At 34.7% G+C, this 23,223-nt stretch overlaps 1 protein-coding gene across 2 annotated transcripts in view; it reads left to right on the forward strand.

Annotated features, from left to right (window-relative positions):
• Positions 1–23,223, forward strand: part of eogt (EGF domain-specific O-linked N-acetylglucosamine (GlcNAc) transferase) — a 29,883-nt gene that overhangs the window by 776 nt on the left and 5,884 nt on the right. Inside the window, exons 2-15 of one of the 2 annotated variants that reach the window (XM_056468538.1) lie at positions 5,635–5,864; positions 7,746–7,846; positions 9,697–9,805; positions 10,004–10,098; positions 10,236–10,340; positions 13,184–13,290; positions 13,381–13,484; positions 16,802–16,894; positions 16,971–17,042; positions 17,315–17,401; positions 19,544–19,612; positions 19,807–19,868; positions 19,958–20,077; positions 22,952–23,054. In XM_056468538.1, the coding sequence (XP_056324513.1) occupies positions 5,679–5,864; positions 7,746–7,846; positions 9,697–9,805; positions 10,004–10,098; positions 10,236–10,340; positions 13,184–13,290; positions 13,381–13,484; positions 16,802–16,894; positions 16,971–17,042; positions 17,315–17,401; positions 19,544–19,612; positions 19,807–19,868; positions 19,958–20,077; positions 22,952–23,054 (1,413 nt within the window). In that variant the 5' untranslated portion in view covers positions 5,635–5,678. The remainder of the gene's footprint in view (positions 1–5,634; positions 5,865–7,745; positions 7,847–9,696; positions 9,806–10,003; positions 10,099–10,235; positions 10,341–13,183; positions 13,291–13,380; positions 13,485–16,801; positions 16,895–16,970; positions 17,043–17,314; positions 17,402–19,543; positions 19,613–19,806; positions 19,869–19,957; positions 20,078–22,951; positions 23,055–23,223) is intronic. The other variant, XM_056468539.1, reaches the window with a different exon arrangement.

Consider the following 23,223-nt stretch of genomic DNA (forward strand, 5'->3'; position numbering starts at 1 on the left):
ATTATCAATTACAAACATGTTTTTTTCTAAAGTGTTGACTAAATATGCAAATGAGGCATTGCTAAAATAAACGTGTGTTAATGTGTATACATTTCTTGCCCCAAAATCAAGTTCAAACCAATTTATGGTTTCTTTCTTTTTTTAATTCTTTATTTATCGGTATAAATGAACATACAAACGTAAAAACAATGACAAAGACAAGGATGTCAGTAGACAAGTATAGCAGCAAAAGTCATAATAAATAAATAAATAAAACATAAATAAACATACAAACAGAATACAAAAATAGTAATAAACAAAGTTCTGCTTTGATTGAGTAAAGTCACACTTATAGTGAAAATACACCAGAGGTGGTCAGAGAGTCAGAGGTTCATCAGAGGCATCCATATTTTCTGAAAGACATCCTCTTTGTTTCTTAAGCAGTATGTATATTGTTCCAAAACCCTTGTTTTATTCAAGAGTTGTATGAACAGTTCAAATGTAGGAGGCCTCCAGTTAAGCAAAATGCATTTTTTTTGCTACGTATGAAATGATGCCGAGTCTCTAGAAGTAGGATCAAGTGTTTTGTTCAGTTCTGTACCAAAAAGGTATAGTGTTGGTGTGTTGTCCAATGGAATTTGCAAAGCTTTGGCTGTACTGCATTCCTGTACTGCATTCTAGAAAAGTTTTAGCTTTTGCATTCTCTAAAAACATGCATGATTGATCCTGAATAGGTTTTACATCTGGATGATACATTGGGGTACATTTTGCCCAAACAAAGTGGGGTCAGATACATCCTACGCATAAATTTATTATTTTGTTGAACTATATTAATGGAAAGAGGATTGAGAGTATTCTGGTATACAGTCTTCCACTGATCATCATTAAAATTATATTCCAAATTTCTTTGCCACACATTTTAGGTGATAAAATCTCCTCTATATTGGAGAGCTCTAGGGATAGTTGGCCTCTCTTTTCATGACTAATTGTCAAATGGCGAATTTGCAGATATTTGTCTTGGTATCTTGAACTCTTGCCTTAGGTCAAAGAAGGATTTAAGGGTACAATTGATAAACAGATCTCGAAACTGACATATACCATATTTCCTCCACTTTATAAACAAAGATTTCCCAAGTGAAGGTGGCAAACTGGATTGAGGGACAGAGGAGCTAACATGTATATTCTAGCAGAGGAGCCACAAAACCTTTTTGCATCTTGCCAGGCCCGATGGTTTCTTTCTTTGACACATTCAAGTTTAAAATTTTTGAAAACAATTTTTTGCCACTGTATATTTTCAATAGCTAGAAAATAATAAAAAAAAATCTATTTTAAAATGTTGTAGCTATATAATCAGGCAAGTTATCTATTCCTCTGTAATAATAACAATAATAATAATAATAATAATAATAATAATAATACTAAAACTTCAGAATACATAATCAGGGTTAAACGCTATGGATTTTTTCTACTGCCTTGATTGGGCTTTGGTTCAGATTTTTACTTGCCCTACCAAAATTTTCGCTGGCCGCACCAAAAAAAAATTAATAACTATTTCTTAGCCTCATATTTTAAATAATATGTCAAAAATAACGGCTTTAAATCTATATATTTATAAAATGTCAATAAATGTATAATGAGCAAAATTCAAAGTGTTATGCAAACAAAAAGAGCAGTATGGAAATGGCAGGTATTTTATTATGAATTTATTTAACAAAAGGTGGCTGACTTGCCAAACTGACGGCAAAGTGCGCAAAACACCACTTATTTTTTTGTCGTGTTATTCCCCTGTAAATATCAGCTTCCAAGATGTTAGAAACATGTTTTCTTTTAGCCTCATAATTTTATGCTACCGCCTCTTTGCTGTACCGGTTGTTACCAGGTTATGGAAAAAAAATAAAGTGCTCACAACATCCAATCAGATAAGAGGAACCGAAAATCAATATGGTGTTCATGACATCACAGAGAAGGTAGCATTTAAAGGCTTAAAAGCACAAACTGTTTCTTGATTCTGACACTGTATTTGCTTGCAAATGACAAATAGTCACAGCCAAATAAAATGATAGTGGCAAGCCAGGACTAGCCCGATTGAGCTTCTCTCATGCTGGCCCCGGGCCATCGGGCAGTCTTTATTGTTCAGCCCTGCAGATGTTTATAATACTGTTATAAAAGTTTGCTGTATGTAAATGCTGCTGAAGTTAAGTATGGCTCAGGTCAGAAAATTGTCTTTAAAAATAGTTTTGTGATTGAAGTTACCAACTCTTGGAAGTGTGTCATTATAGTACAAATGGGCGACATGGTGGCTCAGTGGTTAGCACTGTCGCCTCACAACAGGAAGGTTACTGGATTGAGTCCTGGCTGGCTCAGTTGGCATTTCAATGTGGAGTTTGTCTGTTCTAATAAGCAATTTTTAATAATAATCTGATAAACTATTTTTAATAATAATTTAATAAACTATTTTTAAGTAATAAACTATTTGCTAATTAAATCAACTAAATTGGGCGACGCAGTGGCGCAGTAGGTAGGGCTGTCGCCTCACAGCAAGAAGCTCACTGGTTCGAGTTTCGGCTGGGTCAGTTGGCGTTTCTGTGTGGAATTTGCATGTTCTTCCTGCGTTCGCGTGGGTTTCCTCTGGGTGCTCCAGTTTCCCCCCACAGTCCAAAGACATGTGGTACAGGTGAATTGAGTAGGCTAAATTGTTCATAGTGTATGTGTGTGTGTGAATAAGTGTGGATGTTTCCCAGAGATGGGTTGTGGCTGGAAGGGCATCCGCTGTGTAAAACATGTGCTGGATAAATTGGCGGTTCAGTTCGCTGTGGTGACCCCAGATTAATAAAGGGACTAAGCCAAAAAGAAAATGAATGAATGAATGAATAAACTAAATTGGCTGTAGCGTATGAGTGTGTGTGAATGTGAAAGTGTATGGGTGTTGCATGGGCATGAGTGTTGTATGGGTGTATGGGCATTGCAGCTGGAGGGGCATCCGCTGTGTAAAACGTGCTGGATAAGTTGATGATGAATAAGGGGACTAAGCTGAAGGAAATGAATAAAGTGAAAAAAGAATGAAAGAAAGAAACACAAAAAGTCAAAAAATCTTTCTTCTCTTAAATACAACACAACTCCTTATACATTTTTTCATTGTTTTATCATGCCATTTATATCCTAGTTTTTGTCTTTTTTTATATTAATAAATTAATTTGTAGATTCTGGTTCACATTTGCACTCTGTGAGTTTGTTGTTGTTTTTTCTCATAGGGTTTGAATTACGTACTAATCTGTTATTATGTTGTTATAATTACAAGGCAACACAGCAAAGCAGTTAGTTAGTCCTCCTGGGGAAAAAACCTCACCTCAAGAAAATATTTGTTTTTATTATTGGATTAACGCTGTCAATTTTATACAGTTGACAGGTTACACTTTGCTCTTACATGATGTTTTTGTAAAGTCATAAATCTTATTAATTTAATGAGAGAGCTATTTTTACTTGAACATTATTAAATAAAACTAAAGACATCGCTGTCATGTAAACAAGGTAAACACAAAATGTCATGAAGGTTGACGCAATTTATTGAATTAATATTAATATGCTTTTGTCAAAATACTTTAACAAAACACAGTTTGTCCATATCTCTGTTAACAAACAACATCATTTTAATGATGAAGTCATTTTGGGAAGTAAAATGTTAAGATCGCTTTTACCTGATTAATAAACAGTGTAGGGCGACACGGTAGTTCAGTGGTTAGCACTCTTGCCTCACAGCTGGTTCGAGTCCCAGCTGGGTCAGTTGACATTTTTGTGTGGAGTTCATTTCTGTGTTCAGTTGTGTATGTGTGGAGTATTATATTAGAAACTGTCTTTTATATATATATATATATATAGATCAGTGGTTGTTTTTAAAAACCTCTTTTCAAAGGATTAGTTCACACAAAAATTAACATTTACCATGTTCTCACCTTCAAGTATTTGTATTTGGAATCACTTGATGGTGAGAACATGGTAAGTCCAAAGGTATAAACACAAAATAGCTGGGTTTTCATCACCTTGTGTTAATAAAGTATTATGTGAGAAATGAGTGCTACTAGAAATGCATAAAAATCCATTAACTTTCACAAAAAACAATTTTACACTACTGTTAAACAGTTTTGCACTTGTGTGTAAAAGGTTAATGTGAATAATGGGAGATATAAATGCATCTGCCAAATAATCTCTGACAAAGCAAACATTACACCTGTAACACGGGGAGTGACACAGACAACTGAAGTGAAGATCCACATGCAGGTTTATTCGGAGTCAGGCAAGCAAAGGCCAACACAGGTGCAAACAGATGAATAAAGGCAAATCCAGGAAAGGCAAACAAGGCTAAGGTCAAAAACATGGAGAAACAAGAACAAGAAAACGCGTTGAATTGTCACTTTACAGATAAACAAGACTCGGCGATGGGAATGAGTGTGTGTGCTGCTTAAGTAGTCTGTGTAATCAGTCTTTGACAATCCTCAGGTGGTGCGATTGTAATCAGTCAGAATGAGGAAGCATGTGTAAATGTGCATGTATGAAAATGTAGTCCAGAAATGGTGGATTTGTAGTCCATAAGTTATTGTGAGTGAGATCCAGCGATCTTAGAAGTTATGATCGATGGTGATCGTAACAACACCAATGTGACCATTCAGTTTTCAATCAATCAATCAAGCAATCAAGCAATCAATCAATCAATCAATCAATCAATCAATCAATCAATCAATCAATCAATCAATCAATCAATCAACCTTTATTTATAGCACTTTACTACATCCAAGGTCAGTGATTGTACGAAGCTCAGTAGGAAGGGTATTCCAAAGTTTAGGACCTGCCACTGCAAAAGAGGGATCACCCCACTGCTTGTATCTTGACTGTGGCACTTCAAGCAGGAGTTGGCCAGCAGATCGTAAAGCTCTGCTGGGTTTGTGAATGTGCAAAAATCTGCATAAATAAGGAGGAGCAAGGCCATTGACGGCATTAAAAACTTCAAATTATTAAATTATTAAAATCCATGCTTACATTGTTTACTGTTGGTTACTAGGTTACCAATACTACAATCAGCCACTCTAACATAACCGCTTAATGGAAATGCACTTATTCACATTTGATACATTTCTTTTCTTATGATCTTTAAAAAAGATTCTCGAATGTTCTCTGATTTTCTGATGATCTCCACTGTAGATATACATATTTTACACATTTTTCATACCTATTTGAATGAATTTGTGCCAAAAACATGGAAGGTAATAATAATCTTATTTGAAAATATGAAGACACATTTTTAATAGTTAACCAAATACAACCAACCACTTATAACTTAGCATAGATGTCTGTGATTCCCACATGCAAGGTCTGGTCAGAATAGGCACTTGTTGTTGTTCTATTAATTTCCCTCAATCCCTGCCTTATTGCTTTAACAATTGAAGGAAAAAGGTCACTAATATTTCCTGTGGTAGGAGTTCCACATGGAGTAAGATCCGTTCGTTTGCAGGTTCCCACACTATGGTCACTTCCAGCGCTTTGGTGTTTGTTGTCACTTGTAAACCCTTGGTCTTCTGTCTCTACACACTCTCTCTCTCTCTCTCTCTCTCTCTCTCTCTCTCTCTCTCTCTCTCTCTTTCTGTCTCTCGTGAATGACTGTAGGTGCTGAGAGCCAGTGTGGTTCCTTCCATGTGGCTTGAGGGACTATGCTGCTTCTGGTAGCTCTTTGCCTGCTCTGCACTTATAAAACCGTCTCGGCCACAGACAGCAGCCGCACGCCACAGCTGGACTACAGCAGCCTGGCTCTGCCACAGCGACATATTCCTTACTTTCTGTACAACAACAAACCTCTGGCCAAAATCTGCAAGGAGGACCCACTTTGCCCTTTTAAAGTAAGCTATTTTCACTTGTTGTTTGTTTGTTTGTTTTTTTTTGGAAACACTTTAAAATAATCGTCCATTAGTCTATTAGTACATTTACATTACATTTATTACGGTATCTTAGTTAACAGTAGGTAATGTTATTTAAGTTAAGCTCATGTTAACTCACAGTGCATTAACTAATGATAACAAGGTCAAATTTGGATTTTAATAAAGCATTAGTAAATGTTGAACTATGATTAATTAATGCTTTACAAGATTATTCATACTTAGTTGATTAGTAAATGCATTAACTAATTGACCATTATTCTAAAGTATTACCGTTTTATTACATGGAATTTAATACACAATACAAAAAAAGTTTAAAAAGATGAATTCATACACATTTCAAAACTGCCAGGACAAAATACACAAATAAAGCGTGGAGTTTACATTACATACCATGTGGCTCAAACACCATTTTCTGCTCTTTCTCATGTAAATCACTTAAGTGTAAAATCCTGGTTAAAATCACATCTCTCAGAAAAAAATACAGATTACAACAATTATTTTTTTCCCTTATTTTTAAGTTTATCTAAGTTGCATTGTGCACGTGGGACTCTTACTTTACATTATAGAGCTCTCAGGTAATGCAACCAGGCATGGGGTATCTCATCTTATCACAGAATGCAAAATGTGGGATATACAGATTAGAAATTAATTCAGCACCCCCTCAAAGAGGCAGAAGGTCTGTTTAGCAGTATCTTTTGTGTAATTTTGTCACATAATGTATTTCAGGCATCAGAGCTAGTATAAAACAGGCAATTTCCTCATTACAAGACTTTACTCAAAACTAGAGCAGAGATGCCCAAACTAGGGCCCGCGGACCAAAGTTGGTCCATGGTAACCTTTGAATTGGCCCACCATCCCATCTGAGAAGAATGATGAGAATGATGGGGATGGTTTCGATATTGTCCATTCAAATTTAATGCAACCGTTTGTTTGTTTGTTTGTTTGTTTGTTTGTTTTATTGTTAAAAGCTAACTGAAATGAAATGTTTCGATTAATTGGTGTAAACCTGACAATGCAAAGACTTTGGTGAGCAAATCAAGTCAAAGGCAGATTCTGCTTGACTAATGTATTCAATATTGAACTCCATTGTGTTATGAATGTGATTGTTTATGTTTTTATTGCAGTAAATCATTTAAAAAGTTAAACTGCATTAGTGAATTTTTTTAGGTTATGTTTTCTAATTATTTTGAAATTTTCTGGAATAAATTAGGAAATTACCCATGGCAACTTTGATGTAATATAGTTTGGTATATTTACCTTCGGCCCACAGCCCTCAATGATATTTGGTTTTTGGCCCGTCATATGAAAAACTTTGGGCACCCCTGAACTAGAGGAATATACTTCAAGATAAAATTTTATTTGAGATATTACAGAACATATTTATTTAATAATAAAGTTTAATATTTACACAAAAGCCAGTGTAGTTAATATATGTAAATTATACATATTGCTGCTTCAGAAATTGTTCACTCACTACACTTCAGTTGGTTTGTTTTTATTGTTCAAGATGTTTAGCCCTCAAAAAGCAATGGTTTAAAAAGACATGCAGATTATTTCCTCCATGTAATTAATAAACCATCAGTATCTGTCTTTCTCATATTGTTGCCAATATTCTGATAGATTTAAAATAATTAAATATTGGCTGATAAATATCTGCATCACTAATTATTATTATAGTACTTGAAGGCATGTCTGCTGGGGTTGGTTGAGAGTTGAATTATATCAGCTATAATGGTTTTCAAACATTATTTTGGTAGAGCTTGTAAGTTTATGAGTAATGTTTAGTGCAGTGTATGTGCTGAATCATATGATGTGACGTTGTATCTCTGTTGGCTGTGACAGGATGCTCTGCTGCTCAAGAAGGCCTGTTGGGGGTATGAAAAGACCTGCTCCGTTGAGCACAGGTTCAGCTATCCTGTGTGCACCAGTCTTGATTCAGGATGGTAAAATGTTTTTTGCTGTTCTACAAAAAGATGTGAAAGAAGCAAGTTTTTCTTTAGCACTCTTTTGTTTCACTATTCAGATGTACTGTGAAGTGAAAGTGGTGCTGGAATTACATCAGAAGAATACATCAGAACCCAGAAGAATAATTTACCATTGGCGAATTTTCCTACAGGGTTTTTCAATTTCTGAGAAAAAATGAAATATGTGGTAAACATAACTTGACAATACTTTAATGTTTATCTGTACAATGTAAATGAGACACACCCATATCAAAAATGGGAATTTTAAAGGTGTGACATGTTGTAAATGTATGTTTCTAATAAGTAATTAGGGGGCAGAATGGTGGCTCAGTGGTTAGCACTGTCCAAAGACTTGCGCTATTGGTGAATTGGATGAACAAAATTGGTTGTAGTGTATGAGTGTGTGTGAATGCGAGAATATATGGGTGTTAGAATGGGATGGCGAAAGTCACTATGTCAGATTATGCGATTTTGTCTTGATAAAATCTTGACTTGTCGTGGGTAACAAATGTGCCAGACTACACGTTCCTTCATGATCAGTCATCCCATGACGACAAACGTTATTTCCCGAAGTGTTGCTATAACAATATTTCTTATTCATTTCATTTTTAAAAATCTTATGTCAATCTCAGTAAACACTCATGCTTGCTGACAGCTAGGCTACATTATTTAAGGGCATTCGTTATGACATTTATTAGGATCAAACTTATGATTCCTTTTTAATATTAAGATTTTTTGACTCCCTCACCTGAACTTGAAATGAAAGCACATCAGCAAGGAAAAATCAGATTAGCAAGGAAAAATCAGCAGTTTTTGTTATGCTGGTTGAAAATCTTTTTAATGATCTTGATTAAATGAAGTGGTCCAAATGCATATTTATGTATTTCAATTTTCTGTTGGACCAAGAAAAGTTTGTCTAATCTTTACATTCAAAATACTGTAGGCTGTCCTACCAGCCTGTCAAAATATGTAATTGCATACCTCTGCGCGCCCTGTTTGCGAGATCAGGGTCACAATTATCATTTTTTTTGTTGGTCATTGGCCATGGCCTGTTTTTATTGTATGGGAAAAAGCAGCATGAACATTTTTGAAAATATCTCTTTTTGTGGTTGTCAGACCACAGCATGGCTAAATGATAAATGATAATCAACAGCTGTTAAAAACAGTATTATTTGCTTTAAAACTTTAGGATTTAATTTTTTTTCTACGGTTAAGTATTAATATTATGAGATATTAATATTTATATTGTTATATATATCAATGCTGTCACTGCTTATGTCAACTATACTTTCATAAATTGTGTGTTTCAGATTCTTTTCGCACTTACAGTGTTTCCTCTAAATGTGCTGCTAAACTTTATTTCCCATGGCAAGCACGATTATGTTCTCTTGATCTAATACAAGCTAACACACGTTCCAAATGTTTGAACACAACCAGCTCCATTCTGTTACTCAAACAAGGACTGATAATAAAATTAGGTCACACATTATTTTAAGGTACAATATGCGCTATATCAAACCATGAAATATGTCTTTTACCTCAATAAACTCATGGTTTGCTGCTTATAAATGGTTATTAAGGTAGTAGTTAGGTTTATGTATTGGGTAGGATTGTTGATGTAGAATACTGTAAGATTATCCAAAATAGGTACTAATAAACAGCCAATATCTTAAAAATAGCCAGGTAATAAGTCACTAGTTAATGGTGGAATTGATACTTAAACTAAAGTGTTACCTAAAATGTATCCTGGGACTTTACTTTCAATACAAAGACTACATAAATGTCTATAGTTGCTCCAAACAGTGCTAATGTTAGTCCTCTTTCTTTAGGGCAAACTCGATTCAGGCAGCCCAGGAACTGTTCTGGAAACAGGCAGATTTCGGTTACGTGAAGGAACGTCTCAGTGAGATGAAGACATTGTGCAAGCCGTCGAAACCCGTGAGTTTTCTTCTACAGCCTTTACCTCATTCGCTCTGTCTTTATCATGGTAAAGCTGAAGTTCATGGCCCAAATCCAGAACTCCTGAGCCAATGAGCATTAGCACTAAGCCTGGGCTCTTTTTAATATCACCCCGCCAACATGTCAAAGCAATCAGGAACAAACCTGCAAAAACAAGTTGAAACCTTTTCTTTACAGGCTGATTCCTCTCTGAAGTGCTCTAGTCATATGCGGTTCTGCAGGGCCACAAACCTGTATCTGGACCTGAGAAGTCCCCGCAGAGGTCACGAGAGGTCAGGCTAAGGCATTGAAGATCAACGACAAAGCAAAACTGAAGTTGTTTTCCCTCTGGCAAAACTGTGAGAACTTCCTTTTTAAATGTGCTCCCTTATGTTCTCTCTCCGTCTCTCTTCCTCTTTGGTCACTGCAGGTATAAAGAGGATTTCCTGGAGCAGGGTGAGATCGGCGGTCACTGCAGCCTTAACAGTAAAGCTTTAGAGGCAGAAGGGACACATAAGAGTCCCCTACAGTCTTGGTAACTAACAAAGGCCTGTGTAAAACATATTGATTCTTTGATTTTAATCAATCTTCAGTTTAATGAAACAATGTCAATTCAAGAAATCCATGAATTGATTCTTAATGTGTGTGATCATCCAGAAGATATTGCCTTCTTTTGAGTAATTCTACTTAAAGGGAACATTTACCCAGCAATGACAATTCTCATACTCAAGTGATTGTAAAGTTTTTTTGATAAATTTCTCTTTTCTACTGAAAACAAAACAAAACGTTCTGAAAAATGTTGGAAAGAAAAAAAGTCATTTACATCCATAGTAGGAACTAAAAAATACTATGAAGATCAATGGCTATTTTATTTCAGCATTCTTCAGTATTACTTTTCTCGTGTTCAACAGAAGAAAGAAACTCAAATAGGTTTGGAATAAGTGGAGGGTGAGTGAATTATGTCAGATTATTCATTTTTGGTGAACTATCCCTTTAAGTTGCAAAAATGACTAATACGGCTATAAATGGCTCATTAGTTAATGCACATGGTCCAAAAAATATCATAGTCCCTAAATGATAAACTGTACATTTACTGTACTTTAATGAGATTCAACCAAAATGCATTTTCTATTCAGTTTATGATGTTCTCAATTGTATGTTGCTATCATAAAAATACATTTTGAAAAATGTTCATGCTGCTCTTTCCCATAAAATAAAAATAGAACATGACCATTGGTTACCACTAGGGCTCCACAATACAGTGCATCCGGAAAGTATTAATAGTGCTTCACCTTTTCCACATTTTTTATGTTACAGCCTTATTCCAAAATGTATAAAATTAATTTATTTCCTCAAAATTCTACACACAATACCTCATTATGACAATGTGAAAATTTTTTTTTTTAAATTGTTGCAAATTTATTAAAAATAAAAAACCTGAAAAATCACATGTATATAAGTATTCACAGCCTTTGTACATTCTGTTTCCACTGATCATTCTTGAGATGTTTCAGCAGCTTAAATGGAGTTCACCTGTGATAAATTCAGTTGATTGGACATGGTTTGAAAAGGGATACACCTGTCTAAATAAGGTCCCAGGGTTGATGGTGCATGTCAAAGCACAAACCAAGCATGAAGACAAAGGAATTGTCTGTAGGCCTCCGAGAAAGGATTTTCTCGAGGCACAAGGCTGGGGAAGGTTACAGAAAAATGTCTGCTGCTCTGAAAGTTCCAATGAGCACAGTGGCCTCCATCGTTTATAAGTGGAAGATGTTTGGAACCACCAGGCCTCTTCCTAGAGCTGGCCGGCCATCTAAGCTGAGTGATCGGGGGAGAAGGGCCTTAGTCAGGGAGGTGATCAATAACCTGATGGTCACTCTTTCTGAGCTCTCTGTCTCTGAGCATTCTTCTGTGGAGTGGGGAGCACCTTTCTGAAGGTCAACCATCTGTGCAACAATCCACCAATCAGGCGTGTATGGTAGAGTGGCCAGACAGAAGCCACTCCCCGCCTGGAATTTGCCAAAAGGCATCTGAAGGACTCTCAGACCATAAGAAACAAAATTCTCTGGTCTGATGAGACAAAAATTGAAGTCTTTGGAGTGAATGCCAGGCGTTACGTTTGGAGAAAACCAGGCAACGCTCATTACCAGGCTAATACATTCCTAAAGTGAAGCATGGTGTTGGCAGTATTATCCTGTGGGGCTGTTTTCAGCAGCAGGAACTGGAAGAGTAGTCAGGATAGAGGGACAGATGAATGCAGCAATGTACAGAGACATGCTGAATGAAAACCTGCTTCAGAGTGCTCTTGACCTCAGACTGGGGCGACGGTTAATCTTCCAGCAGGACAATGACCCAAAGCACACCGCCAAAATATCAATGTGAGTGGCTTCACAACAACTCGGTGAATGTTCTTGAGTGGCCCAGCCAGAGCCCAGACCCAAATCCTATTGAATATCTCTGGAGAGATCTGAAAATGGCTGTACACCATCGATTCCCATGCAATGTGATAGAGCTTGAGAGGTACTGCAAAGAGGGATAGGCAAAAATTCCCAAAGACAGGAGTGTCAAGCTTGTGGCATATTCAAAAAAGACTTGAGGCTGTAATTGCTGCCAAAGGTGCATCAACAAAGTATTGAGCAAAGGCTGTGAATACTTATGTACATGTGATTTTTCAGGTCGTTTATTTTTAATAAATTTGCAACAATTTCAACAAATTATTGTGTGTAGAATTTTGAGGAAATAAATGAATTTTGCAATCAGGCTGTAACAAAAAAACGTGGAAAAAGTCAAGCGCTATGAATACTTTGCGGATGCACTGTACGTCGCTTTAGTATGAATATCGAAATATGTGAATCTGCAATAGTCAATAGTATTTTGGATTTAATTACTGAATATATTAAAGTACCTCAATATTGTTACACTACCAAAAAAACATAAAGCTCTGTTTATTTTCCATTTTTATCTTTGTTCTGTTGTTTTCATCTGTGCTTTTATTTGTTTATTTTATGGTGGTCATTTTTGTATTTATATACTTTTTACATTTTATGCAGATTTTACACCCTTACAAAATCATGCCAATCAATGTACACTTATGAATTCTTTATAAATAGACTTTTTAAGTCCTCTTGAAAAATAATATTATACATATTGTAATGTATATTGCAAAAAAAAATAAAAATCCTAAATATCACAATTTGAGTTTTTCCCAATATCGTGCAGCCCCAGTTACCACCTTTATAAAGTGCCACAAATTTTCATTCTGATCTTTTGAAGCAAATTATTAGCCATTTAATTACGTTTTTTTTTTAATTAGTCAATGCTTGCAAATATATGTAAAACATTATTTTTAAAAGACAGCTTCTTGTTTTTTTTTGTCAGGTTTGCTGAATTGCAAACATATTCAGAGCTTGACTTCCATCCTCTGGATGATGGCCATTGTGATGTTATCATTGACAGACCAACTGTCTTCATGAAACTTGATGCAGGTGATGTCACTGTGGAATAAAGAAGCTCTTTTGTTTAGCTTTCTCAAAGGCCAGGCTGAAAAACCTCCACGCTTCATCTGTCTTTTGCAGGAGTGAACATGTACCATCATTTCTGTGACTTTGTTAATCTCTACATCTCCCAACACCTTAACAGCTCCTTCAGCCGTGACATAAACATTGTCATGTGGGACACAGTAAGTGTTCATCTGTCTTGTCGTGTGTTCACTTTTGGCAGGTTTGGTTTGATTAAAAAAAATCTGGTGAAATTGACGTTCATTTAAAGAAGTGTTAATGTTGTGCCTCCAAATGAACTCCAAAATGGTGCAGTTTGGCAGAAATATAACTGTAACACAGACCAAAAATGTATAAACAAACCATAAACGAGACAATGTCACATGATGTGACAATAAAAAGACTGACTTCTCAAGCATACACATTTCAAATAGAATGAACATTTTCGCACTGTTTCCTCACACTCAAGTGGTTCTAAACATTTATGAACTTCTTTCTTCTGTTGAACACATAACAAGATATAATGAAGAACAGGCATTGACATCCATAATAGGAACTAAAAATAGTATGATATATTGACTTCCTACTGTTGAAGTCAATGGCCGTTTTATTCCAACATTCTTCAATGTATCTTCTTTTGTGTTCAATAGAAAAAGAGTAAAGAGGAGTAAATGATGTGGAGTATGAGTAAATGATGACAGAATATTCATTTTTGGGTGAACTATCCAAAATGATGCAAGCATTTGTCTGTGTGTGAGAAAGGATTGTTTGATACTGTATTGATTCTTTTACACATTTTATGAGCTCTTGACAAATACTTAACTGATAAAAGTACCATCACATGTTTGCACACACAATTAATGTTTTTAGTTCAGTACACAACAATGTTTTGGATGTTCAGTCACAAAAAATGTCATAATATCTGGTTTTTTGTTTTGTATATTTAGGTTTGGTGTTAAAAAATGCTAGTTTGAATGCTAAGTGTTTCTTTTTTTTTTAAAGTCCAGACCAAATAATCTAAGAGAACTGAACTACAAGTGTCTTCCATTAAACCATTTAGTGCTTAGCATATATTTCTTTCAAGCATATATTTGTTACTTCTCAGGACTAGAAAAAACTATAACAGAAAGTTTGTTATTTGAAGTCACTGCCAGTTTCAGGAGGTGTGCTGTTTCTATAACAGAAAGATAAAAAGGAAACAGAAGACTGAAAATAAAGTGACTTATGAGGAAACCTTATCCTGCCTATTGTTCAGACGCTGGCATTTCAAGGACAAGGAAGAGAGGGAGGAATGAAGGGGTGCAGAGATAGAAAGAGACTTTTGTGTTAAACAATGCAAATGAAATTGACTGATAAAATATGCATTTGCTGTTAAGTTACTCAACATCAGGCCATCTAAAACGTAGGTGACTTTTTTCTTTGGTAGAACATTAAAAGGATACTTCACCCCCAAATTAAAATTTACTCACTATTTGGGGTATGTGTTCACTGAGTTGTTTTTATTAGAGCTGATCATTTGTTTTCAGTTGTTTTTTTAAAAATGTTCTGTTGTTGTCAAAAGATAGTGCCACGCTTTTTTGAGTGCCTGCAGTGCAGCGAGGCACCGAGTGTGCAAAAAAACGCAGTGCCCATCAGTGTAATTTTTGAGCTAGCCATCCAATCACAGTGGAGGAAAGGCTGGACAATGCCATGCAATTGTCAACAAATAATTTGCTAAAGACTTTTAACTTGTAATAGTACAGCTAGTATACTATGTATTAAACCTCAAGTGGTTTCAGACCTTTATGAGTTTCCATTTTTTTCACAAAAGAAGATATTTAGAAAAATGTTAGAAACTTGTAACCATTGACTTTCATACTAATAAAAACCAAATACTATGGAAATCAATGGTTACAACTTTCCAACATTTTTTAAAATATCTTCTTTTGTGTTCAACAGAAAAAAAGAAACAAGTTTGTGACAAGTAAAGGTGAATAAAAGCATGACATAGAAGATCTTTAGGTGAATCCCAATTGATTTTGAACTTTAAGATTCAAAAAAGAAATAATAATAATAATAATAATAATAATAATAACAATAATATATATATATATATATATATATATATATATATATATATATATATATATATATATATATATATATATATATATATATATATATATATATATATATATATATATATATATATATACAGGCAAAACTAAATCAATATTTTTAGCTTCTCCTGATGGTACATTAAGGTCTTCTGTAGTGAGAAAATTATTAGCAACATTATTGTTAACATTCACAGCTTTGGAAGCACTTTCTTGATACAAGTATCATTAGGTCACATGTATTAATTTAGTTTTGCCTGTATATGTTTGTTTGACTCTCAAAGTCACTTAGATTGAATGAATCACCAAGGACAAAGAAACATCTAGATTTTGGATGACCTGAAGGTAAATAAACTAAGAGCATTTTTTATTAACCATCTATTAAAGTTTGCAGCTGACTAACACAGTGTCTAATATTTAAACAAAAAATGTTGTATTGATAGTAGATTAGAAGGGATAAAAAAATGGATTAGAATCCAAACCAGTTAAGGAGAGAAGTTTAGGGAAGGTCATGCCTCTACGATATATTCGATTGTCTGACCTGCTATTTTTATGTTGGTAATTGCTTGTCTTTTGTTTGAATAATTATATTTTTAAATATGTAAAATCAGAAACAAGAATTGGTTTTACTAATTTATCATATAATATATAGTCAAGCCTGACTAGATACCATATGGACATTTCAGTGCTGAACATTTGAGCATGACAACGGCGCAAAAACACAGTAAAAAAAGTGGTGAAGAAATGATTAGCAGACAAAACATTAACGTTTTGCTGTGGCCCAGCCAGAGTCCTGACTTAAATCCAAATGAGAATCTATGGAGGGAGCTAAAAGATCAGGGTGATGGCAAGGAGACCCTTCAACCTAAAAAAATTGGAGCTCATCACTAAAGATGAATGAGCACAAATATCACTGTAGACATGCAAATAGCTGGTCAGCAGTTATAGGCGGCGCTTGATTGCTGTAATAGCTAAAGGCTTTTCTATTGATTATTGAGAAGAGTGTGTATAATTTTGGACATGCCATTTTTTGTTCAAAGGTAAACAAAACCTGACAAATAATTCTTTCCCACAGTGATGCCTCTTGTAGATCGTCTTATTATCTTTTGGGAGAAGCCTGTGTCATTTCTGGTCCATAAAAAAAACTTGGTTTGTTGGTTCAATAAAAGTAGCTTATCTAAATATATTAAATGTCTTTTTAAAATATTTAAATGTTTTAAAAGTAGTTAAAATTTTAAGACAGACTTGACATTTTCCACACAAGTCATTCATGTAACTCAGTTTGTTTTCTTTTGATCATTTTGGAACACTTCTGGTCATTTCAGAACACCTAGTCTAAATGCTGCTTCAATTACTTTAAAATTTTAAAAAAATAATTCATGTAATGTTATTTTGTCTATCAGAGTGTATATGGATATGGAGACCTCTTCAGTGAAACGTGGCGAGCCTTTACCGACTATGACATCATTCACCTCAAAAACTTAGACTCCAAAAGGGTAAACAATTTCTGCTCCATATCACTCCATACTTACAGCGCACTTCTGTCTAATGGAAACTTTGTGTTGTTCACAGGTTTGTTTCAGAGATGCGTTTTTCTCTCTCCTTCCACGAATGCGATACGGCCTTTTCTACAACACTCCTCTTGTATGTGTGTTACTCTTTACATGCCTCTGTTGCACACAAGACTTATTTTTATCATTCCGCATATGTTTATCTCATCTGCTGTCATCAGTCTATGTTAAGCGACATCTGCAGATTTAGAATATTTGCATTTTTTGAGTCTAAGCTCATCTGGTGCTGTCACTCAAATCAGCCCTGTATTAATGATTCTCTGTGTGCAAATGACATGTGGAGAAGGTTTAACTGACAGGTGCGTATGTGTGTGTGTGTGTGTGTGTGTGTGTGCTGTTTGACAGATCTCTGACTGCCACAGTGAGGGGCTGTTCAGGGCCTTTTCTCAGCATGTCCTTCATCGACTCAGTGTCCCACAAGATGGACCCAAGGTAAACACACACACACACATGTACAAACACTGATCATGATTTGATTCCTGGAGGTTATTACAGTATAGTTATAGTAATTGTATGTATTTAAAGTAATCATATATACAGTTGAAGTCAGAATTATTAGCTCCACTGAATTATTAGCCCACGTTTATTTTTTTCTCCAATTTCTGTTTAACGGAGGGAAGATTTTGTCAACACATTTCTAAATATAATAGTTTTAATAACTCATTTCTAATAACTGATTTATTTTATCTTTGCCATGATGACAGTAAATCATATTTGACTAGATATTTTTCAAGACATTTCTATACAGTTTAAAGTGACATTTAAATGCTTAACTAGGTTAATTAGGTTAACTAGGCAGGTTAGGGTAGTTAGGCAAGTTATTGTATAATGATGGTTTGTTCTGTAGACTATCGAAAAATATATAGCCTAAAGGGGCTAATAATTTTGACCTTAAAATGGTTTTAAAAAAATTTTAACTGCTTTTATTCTAGCCAAAATAAAACAAAGAATACTTTCTCCTGAAGAAAAAATATTATCAGACATACTGTAAAAATTTCCTTGCTCTGTTAAAAATCATTTGGGAAATATATAAAAAAGAAAGAAACTAATCAGGTTTTGGGGTTTAATAATTCTGACTTCAACTGTAAAATAAAATAAAATATAAAATATATATAAATTTTGTCAAATTTGTGAAGTGAGATACTAAAATATAGAAAGGGTTGATCTACATTCAAATACAAATACTGATAATGATTTATTTGATTCCTGTATAATAACACATATAGATAATAATAACAATTATTGCTGCTGACATTGTTGTAATATAAACTTAAATTATTGTATTAATTTATTTGAACTATTCGACTAAAATTAAAATACATTTAAAGTAAATATAAACAAACCAAAAATTATTAAAATAATGTTAGGTATTTTTTCTTTTAATTAATAGACTATTTTTGTTTTGGTATGAATAAATAAAATTATTCACAGTTATATATAATTTTATTTAAAAATAAATATTTAAATGTTAGGTCAATTTATTTCTTGTAAGTTGACATTAACAAATTATAAAAATTTTGATTCAAATTATTTATTTATTTTAAATACTAAATTGACTTTTATACTTATTTAATTACTTTTAAAAATAACCATCCTATAATAATGTGTACTATTTTACAATTTTATTAAAAATATATATGAAATCACTACAAAATTATAATTCTGTATTTTTGTTTTATTTGACATTTTAGAGTAAATTCTTGTACCTTTAAATACACAACTATCAAATTATGATATTGTTATACTATAGTCATAATGTCAATTTGTTTTAGATAAGCATATTTATAATATAGAAGGATTGACATTAATATCAAGTATATTGTTGAAGACAAAATTATTAGCCCTTCTGTGATTTTTTTTTCAGCATTTCTAAAGTGCTGATGAATAGAGAGGATTTTTTTTTTTCAAAACAAGCTTAAACATATTAGTTTTATGAAATTATCAAAATAATTTCTTTAGTCTTTGCCACAAACACAATACATAATATTTTACTAGATTTTTTTTTTTACAGGATACTAGTATTAAACGTAAAGTGTAATTTAAAGATTAACTATTGTAGGTCACTTAGGTTAACTGTCATGGGACAGCAGAGTTTTGTTTTTTAGCCAATGGAAGAAACAAACATTTTTAAGGGTGCTAATAATATTGACCTTAGCAGTTTTTAAAATTTAAAAGCCAAGTTAAATTCTATCTCAAAAAGAAAGATATAGTAGCAAATTGTCTTGGTCTGTTAAACAACCCTTGGGAAATTTGTGAAAATAATTTTGTCTTCAACTGTTTATACAGTACAGTCAGTACATGCTATAGTAAAACATCACTCTAACAATATTTTCCACTAGATGGCACTGTTGCACAGTTTATTACATCACGTTGTCTTCATCATCGAACAGCTCAGATAATCATCACATATTATGGACAGTTCTTCATTATAAATATATCAAAACAGTACATTAGCAGTAAATGTCTAACTTTATTTAGTCTTGATTAAAAAAATACAACTTCTAGCTTTACACCAAGATCCCAAAAATGTGTTGAAAAATGTATGTAATTTGTAATGTCGTTGTGCTCTGTCAGCAGGGCCGGGTTCGTGTCACTTTGTTGGCAAGAAGCACAGAGTACCGTCGCATAATAAACCAGCAGGAGGTGAATCTCATTGATTTATCATTTTGCTTCTTTAAACTGACCATTTAAACTCTTTATTTGCTGGAGACCCTGCTTGGTAAAAAGTCCTCGATTTACTTGACCTCTGTCCACACCAGTGTGAGGTCTCGTTAATCACTCTATGAATCCCTGCTGTGTGTACGTGTGTGTGTGTGTGTGTGTGTGTGTGTGTGCAGCTTATCAATGCCCTGAAGACAGTGCCTTTATTTGAGGTCAAGCTGGTGGATTACAAATACAAGTGAGTTATTCCGACTTCACTGACTTTAAATGGATCGATTTCTTTTGAGTTTGCAGTTTGTGTGACTGAAAGCTGGTGTGTATTTGTAGAGAGATGCCATTTCTGGAGCAGATCCGCGTCACACACAACTCTGATATCTTTATTGGGATGCACGGAGCCGGACTGACCCACCTCCTCTTTCTTCCTGACTGGGCCGTCATTTTTGAATTGTGCGTGGTGTAAATATGCACTCTCTATATAGTGTATGACAGAGCTGCAGCAGTAATACTTGTTCACTTTTATTGAGTTTTACTGTAGAGACTGTTTTATTGTATTGGAGTTTACCCAAAAATAATAATTCAATTATCTTTTACTCAATTTTTTGTTGATCCAAACCTTTCTAAATGTCTTTCTTCAGTTAAACACAAAGATATTGTGAAGAATGTTGGAAATCATTTACTGTTCACTTGAGTGTTTATTTATTTTTACTAAGGATGTCAATGGATACAGGTTTCTAACATTCTTCAAAATGTCTTCTTTTGTGTTCAACTGAAGAAAGAAACTTAGAGAGATCTATAACCACTTGAGGATGATTAAAGTGTGAATAAATTCCAGTTTGAGGTCAGCTATTCTTTTAAAACCATTCAGTTTGGTGCCAAATTTGTGTACTACGTTTCTATTATTTTTCTATGCTTGATGGATGTGTGTTACTGTTATACTCGCGTCTCGCATCTTTTGCAATGCTATTCCTCATGTGCTTTTAATCCTTTATGAGTTTTTTTTTTTCCAGGTTGCTAACACCTATTGACTTATATAGTATGAAATATTACTATGCAAGTCGATAAATGAGTGTAGCAACCAGCATTCTTCAAAATAGCTTCTTTTGTTTTCAACAGAAGGAAAAAAAAACATAAGGGGTCTTATTTGTGACAGTTCTCTGTGGAAAAGATCATGTTTTGAGCATGCAAAATGACTTGCTGAACACACATAAAAAATTCTGCATGCAAAAGATTTTGTTTTGAGTGTGTAAACTGACTTGTTGCACAAATGAACAATTCTGCTTGCAAAAGATCATGTTTTGAGCATGCAAAATTACTTGCTGAGCACACGTTAAAAATTATGTGTGTAAAAGATCATGTTTTCAGCACGCAAAATGACTTGTTGAGCACACAAGAACAATTCTGTGCGTCTATGGTCATATTTTGAGTGTGCAAAATGACTTGTTGAGCACACAAGAACAATTCCGTGCGCCTATGATCATGTTTAGAGTGTGCAAAATGACTTGTTGAGCACACAAGAACAATTCTGTGCGTCTATGGTCATATTTTGAGTGTGCAAAATGACTTGTTGAGCACACGAGAACAATTCTGTGCGCCTATGATCATGTTTTGAGTGTGCAAAATGACTTGTTGAGCACACAAGAACAATTCTGTGCGCCTATGATCATGTTTTGAGTGTGCAAAATGACTTGTTGAGCACACAAGAACAATTCTGTGCGCCTATGATCATGTTTTGAGTGTGCAAAATGACTTGTTGAGCACACAAGAACAATTCCGTGCGCCTATGATCATGTTTAGAGTGTGCAAAATGACTTGTTGAGCACACAAGAACAATTCTGTGCGTCTATGGTCATATTTTGAGTGTGCAAAATGACTTGTTGAGCACACGAGAACAATTCTGTGCGCCTATGATCATGTTTTGAGTGTGCAAAATGACCAGCACACGAGAACAATTCTGTGCGCCTATGATCATGTTTTGAGTGTGCAAAATGACTTGTTGAGCACACAAGAACAATTCTGTGCGCCTATGATCATGTTTTGAGTGTGCAAAATGACTTGTTGAGCACACAAGAACAATTCTGTGTGCCAATGATCATGTTTTGAGTGTGCAAAATGACTTGAGCACACAAGAACAATTCTGTGTGCCAATGATCATGTTTTGAGTGTGCAAAATGACTTGTTGAGCACACAATAGGGATTCTGTGTGCGACAATCATGTTTTGAGCATGCAAATTTACTTCTTGAGCACACAATAACAATTCTGCATGCAAGAGATCATGTTTTGAGCTTGTAAACTGACTTGTTGCACACATTAACAATTCTACACACAAAATACATTTTGAATGTGCAGATTGACTTGAGTGCGTGCAATTAAAATTCGGTGTGCAAAAGATTATGATTTAAGCGTGCAAAATTACATGTTGCACACACATTAAAAATTCTGTATGCAAAAAATCTTGTTTTGAGCATGCAAAATAACAATTCTGTGTGCAAAAGATCATGTTTTGAGCATGCAAAATGACACGTTGAACACAAAAAGTTCTGTGTGCAAAAAATCCTTTTTTGAGCATGTGAAATTACTTGAGCGTGCATTAACAATTCTGTGTGCAAAAGATCATGTTTTGAGCGTGCAAAATGACTTGGTGCACATGCAATAACAATTCTGTGTGCAAAAGATCATGTTTTGAGCGTGCAAAATGACTTGTTGAGTGCAAAATTAAAATTCTGCGTGGATGTTTAAGCATGTAAATGGCAGCTTTTTTGTAGTCCCTTTTCTGCGCTTGCTCAACATATCAGATATGTCATATCAGGCTACTAAATTCGGATTGCTGGCTTGACAAACTGTGATTTTTCATACATTTTACATGTTTATAATCTTTTGTAAGATTAGTAATATCTGTACAGTCACTATTGTTGATCAATTCCCTGCATCATCTCTTACATTTTATTGCATCACCTTTAAAAACATGTTTTCTTAACTCTGTTTCACTACTAATAAATAAACACATCTCAATTTCGATTTTCTGCGACACCTATCTGAATGTGTTAGGACATATTTCCCAGGATGCATTTGTGTGTCTGACACTCATGTCATGTTATGCATCCACCAGACACTCATGCGGATGCAGTCAAGTATACTTTTACTGTGTGTGTGTGTGTGTGTTTTGGAGGAGGGAAGCGTCTGACTGTGTCTGTGTGCGAGTGTGTGACAGTGAAATACAGCCTAATTAAACAGTTATCCATCAAAGTGAGTCTGCGGAGGCTTTGTGGGCCACTGCCTGCTAAGTTTGGGACATAAAACATCCCTCTTGCTGTATTCCGCAGGTACAACTGTCAGGATGAGAGCTGCTACCGTGATCTGGCCCGACTGAGGGGAGTCCAGTACATGACTTGGCAGAAAAAGGACAAAGTGTTCCCTCAGGATAAGGTGAAGAGAGCACACACAAACACACGCACATACTTTTATATTTGGTTTAGGGCTCTCCATAGGCAAAATGTGTTTTATACTATAAAGGACACTTAGGCTACGTTCACACTGCGAGGTTTAGTGCTTAAATCTGATTTTTTCTCAGATCTGATTTTTTTTGCATAGCTGT

This window comes from Danio aesculapii, chromosome 11 (genome assembly GCF_903798145.1).
Source record: "Danio aesculapii chromosome 11, fDanAes4.1, whole genome shotgun sequence".
Lineage (NCBI taxonomy): Eukaryota > Metazoa > Chordata > Actinopteri > Cypriniformes > Danionidae > Danio > Danio aesculapii.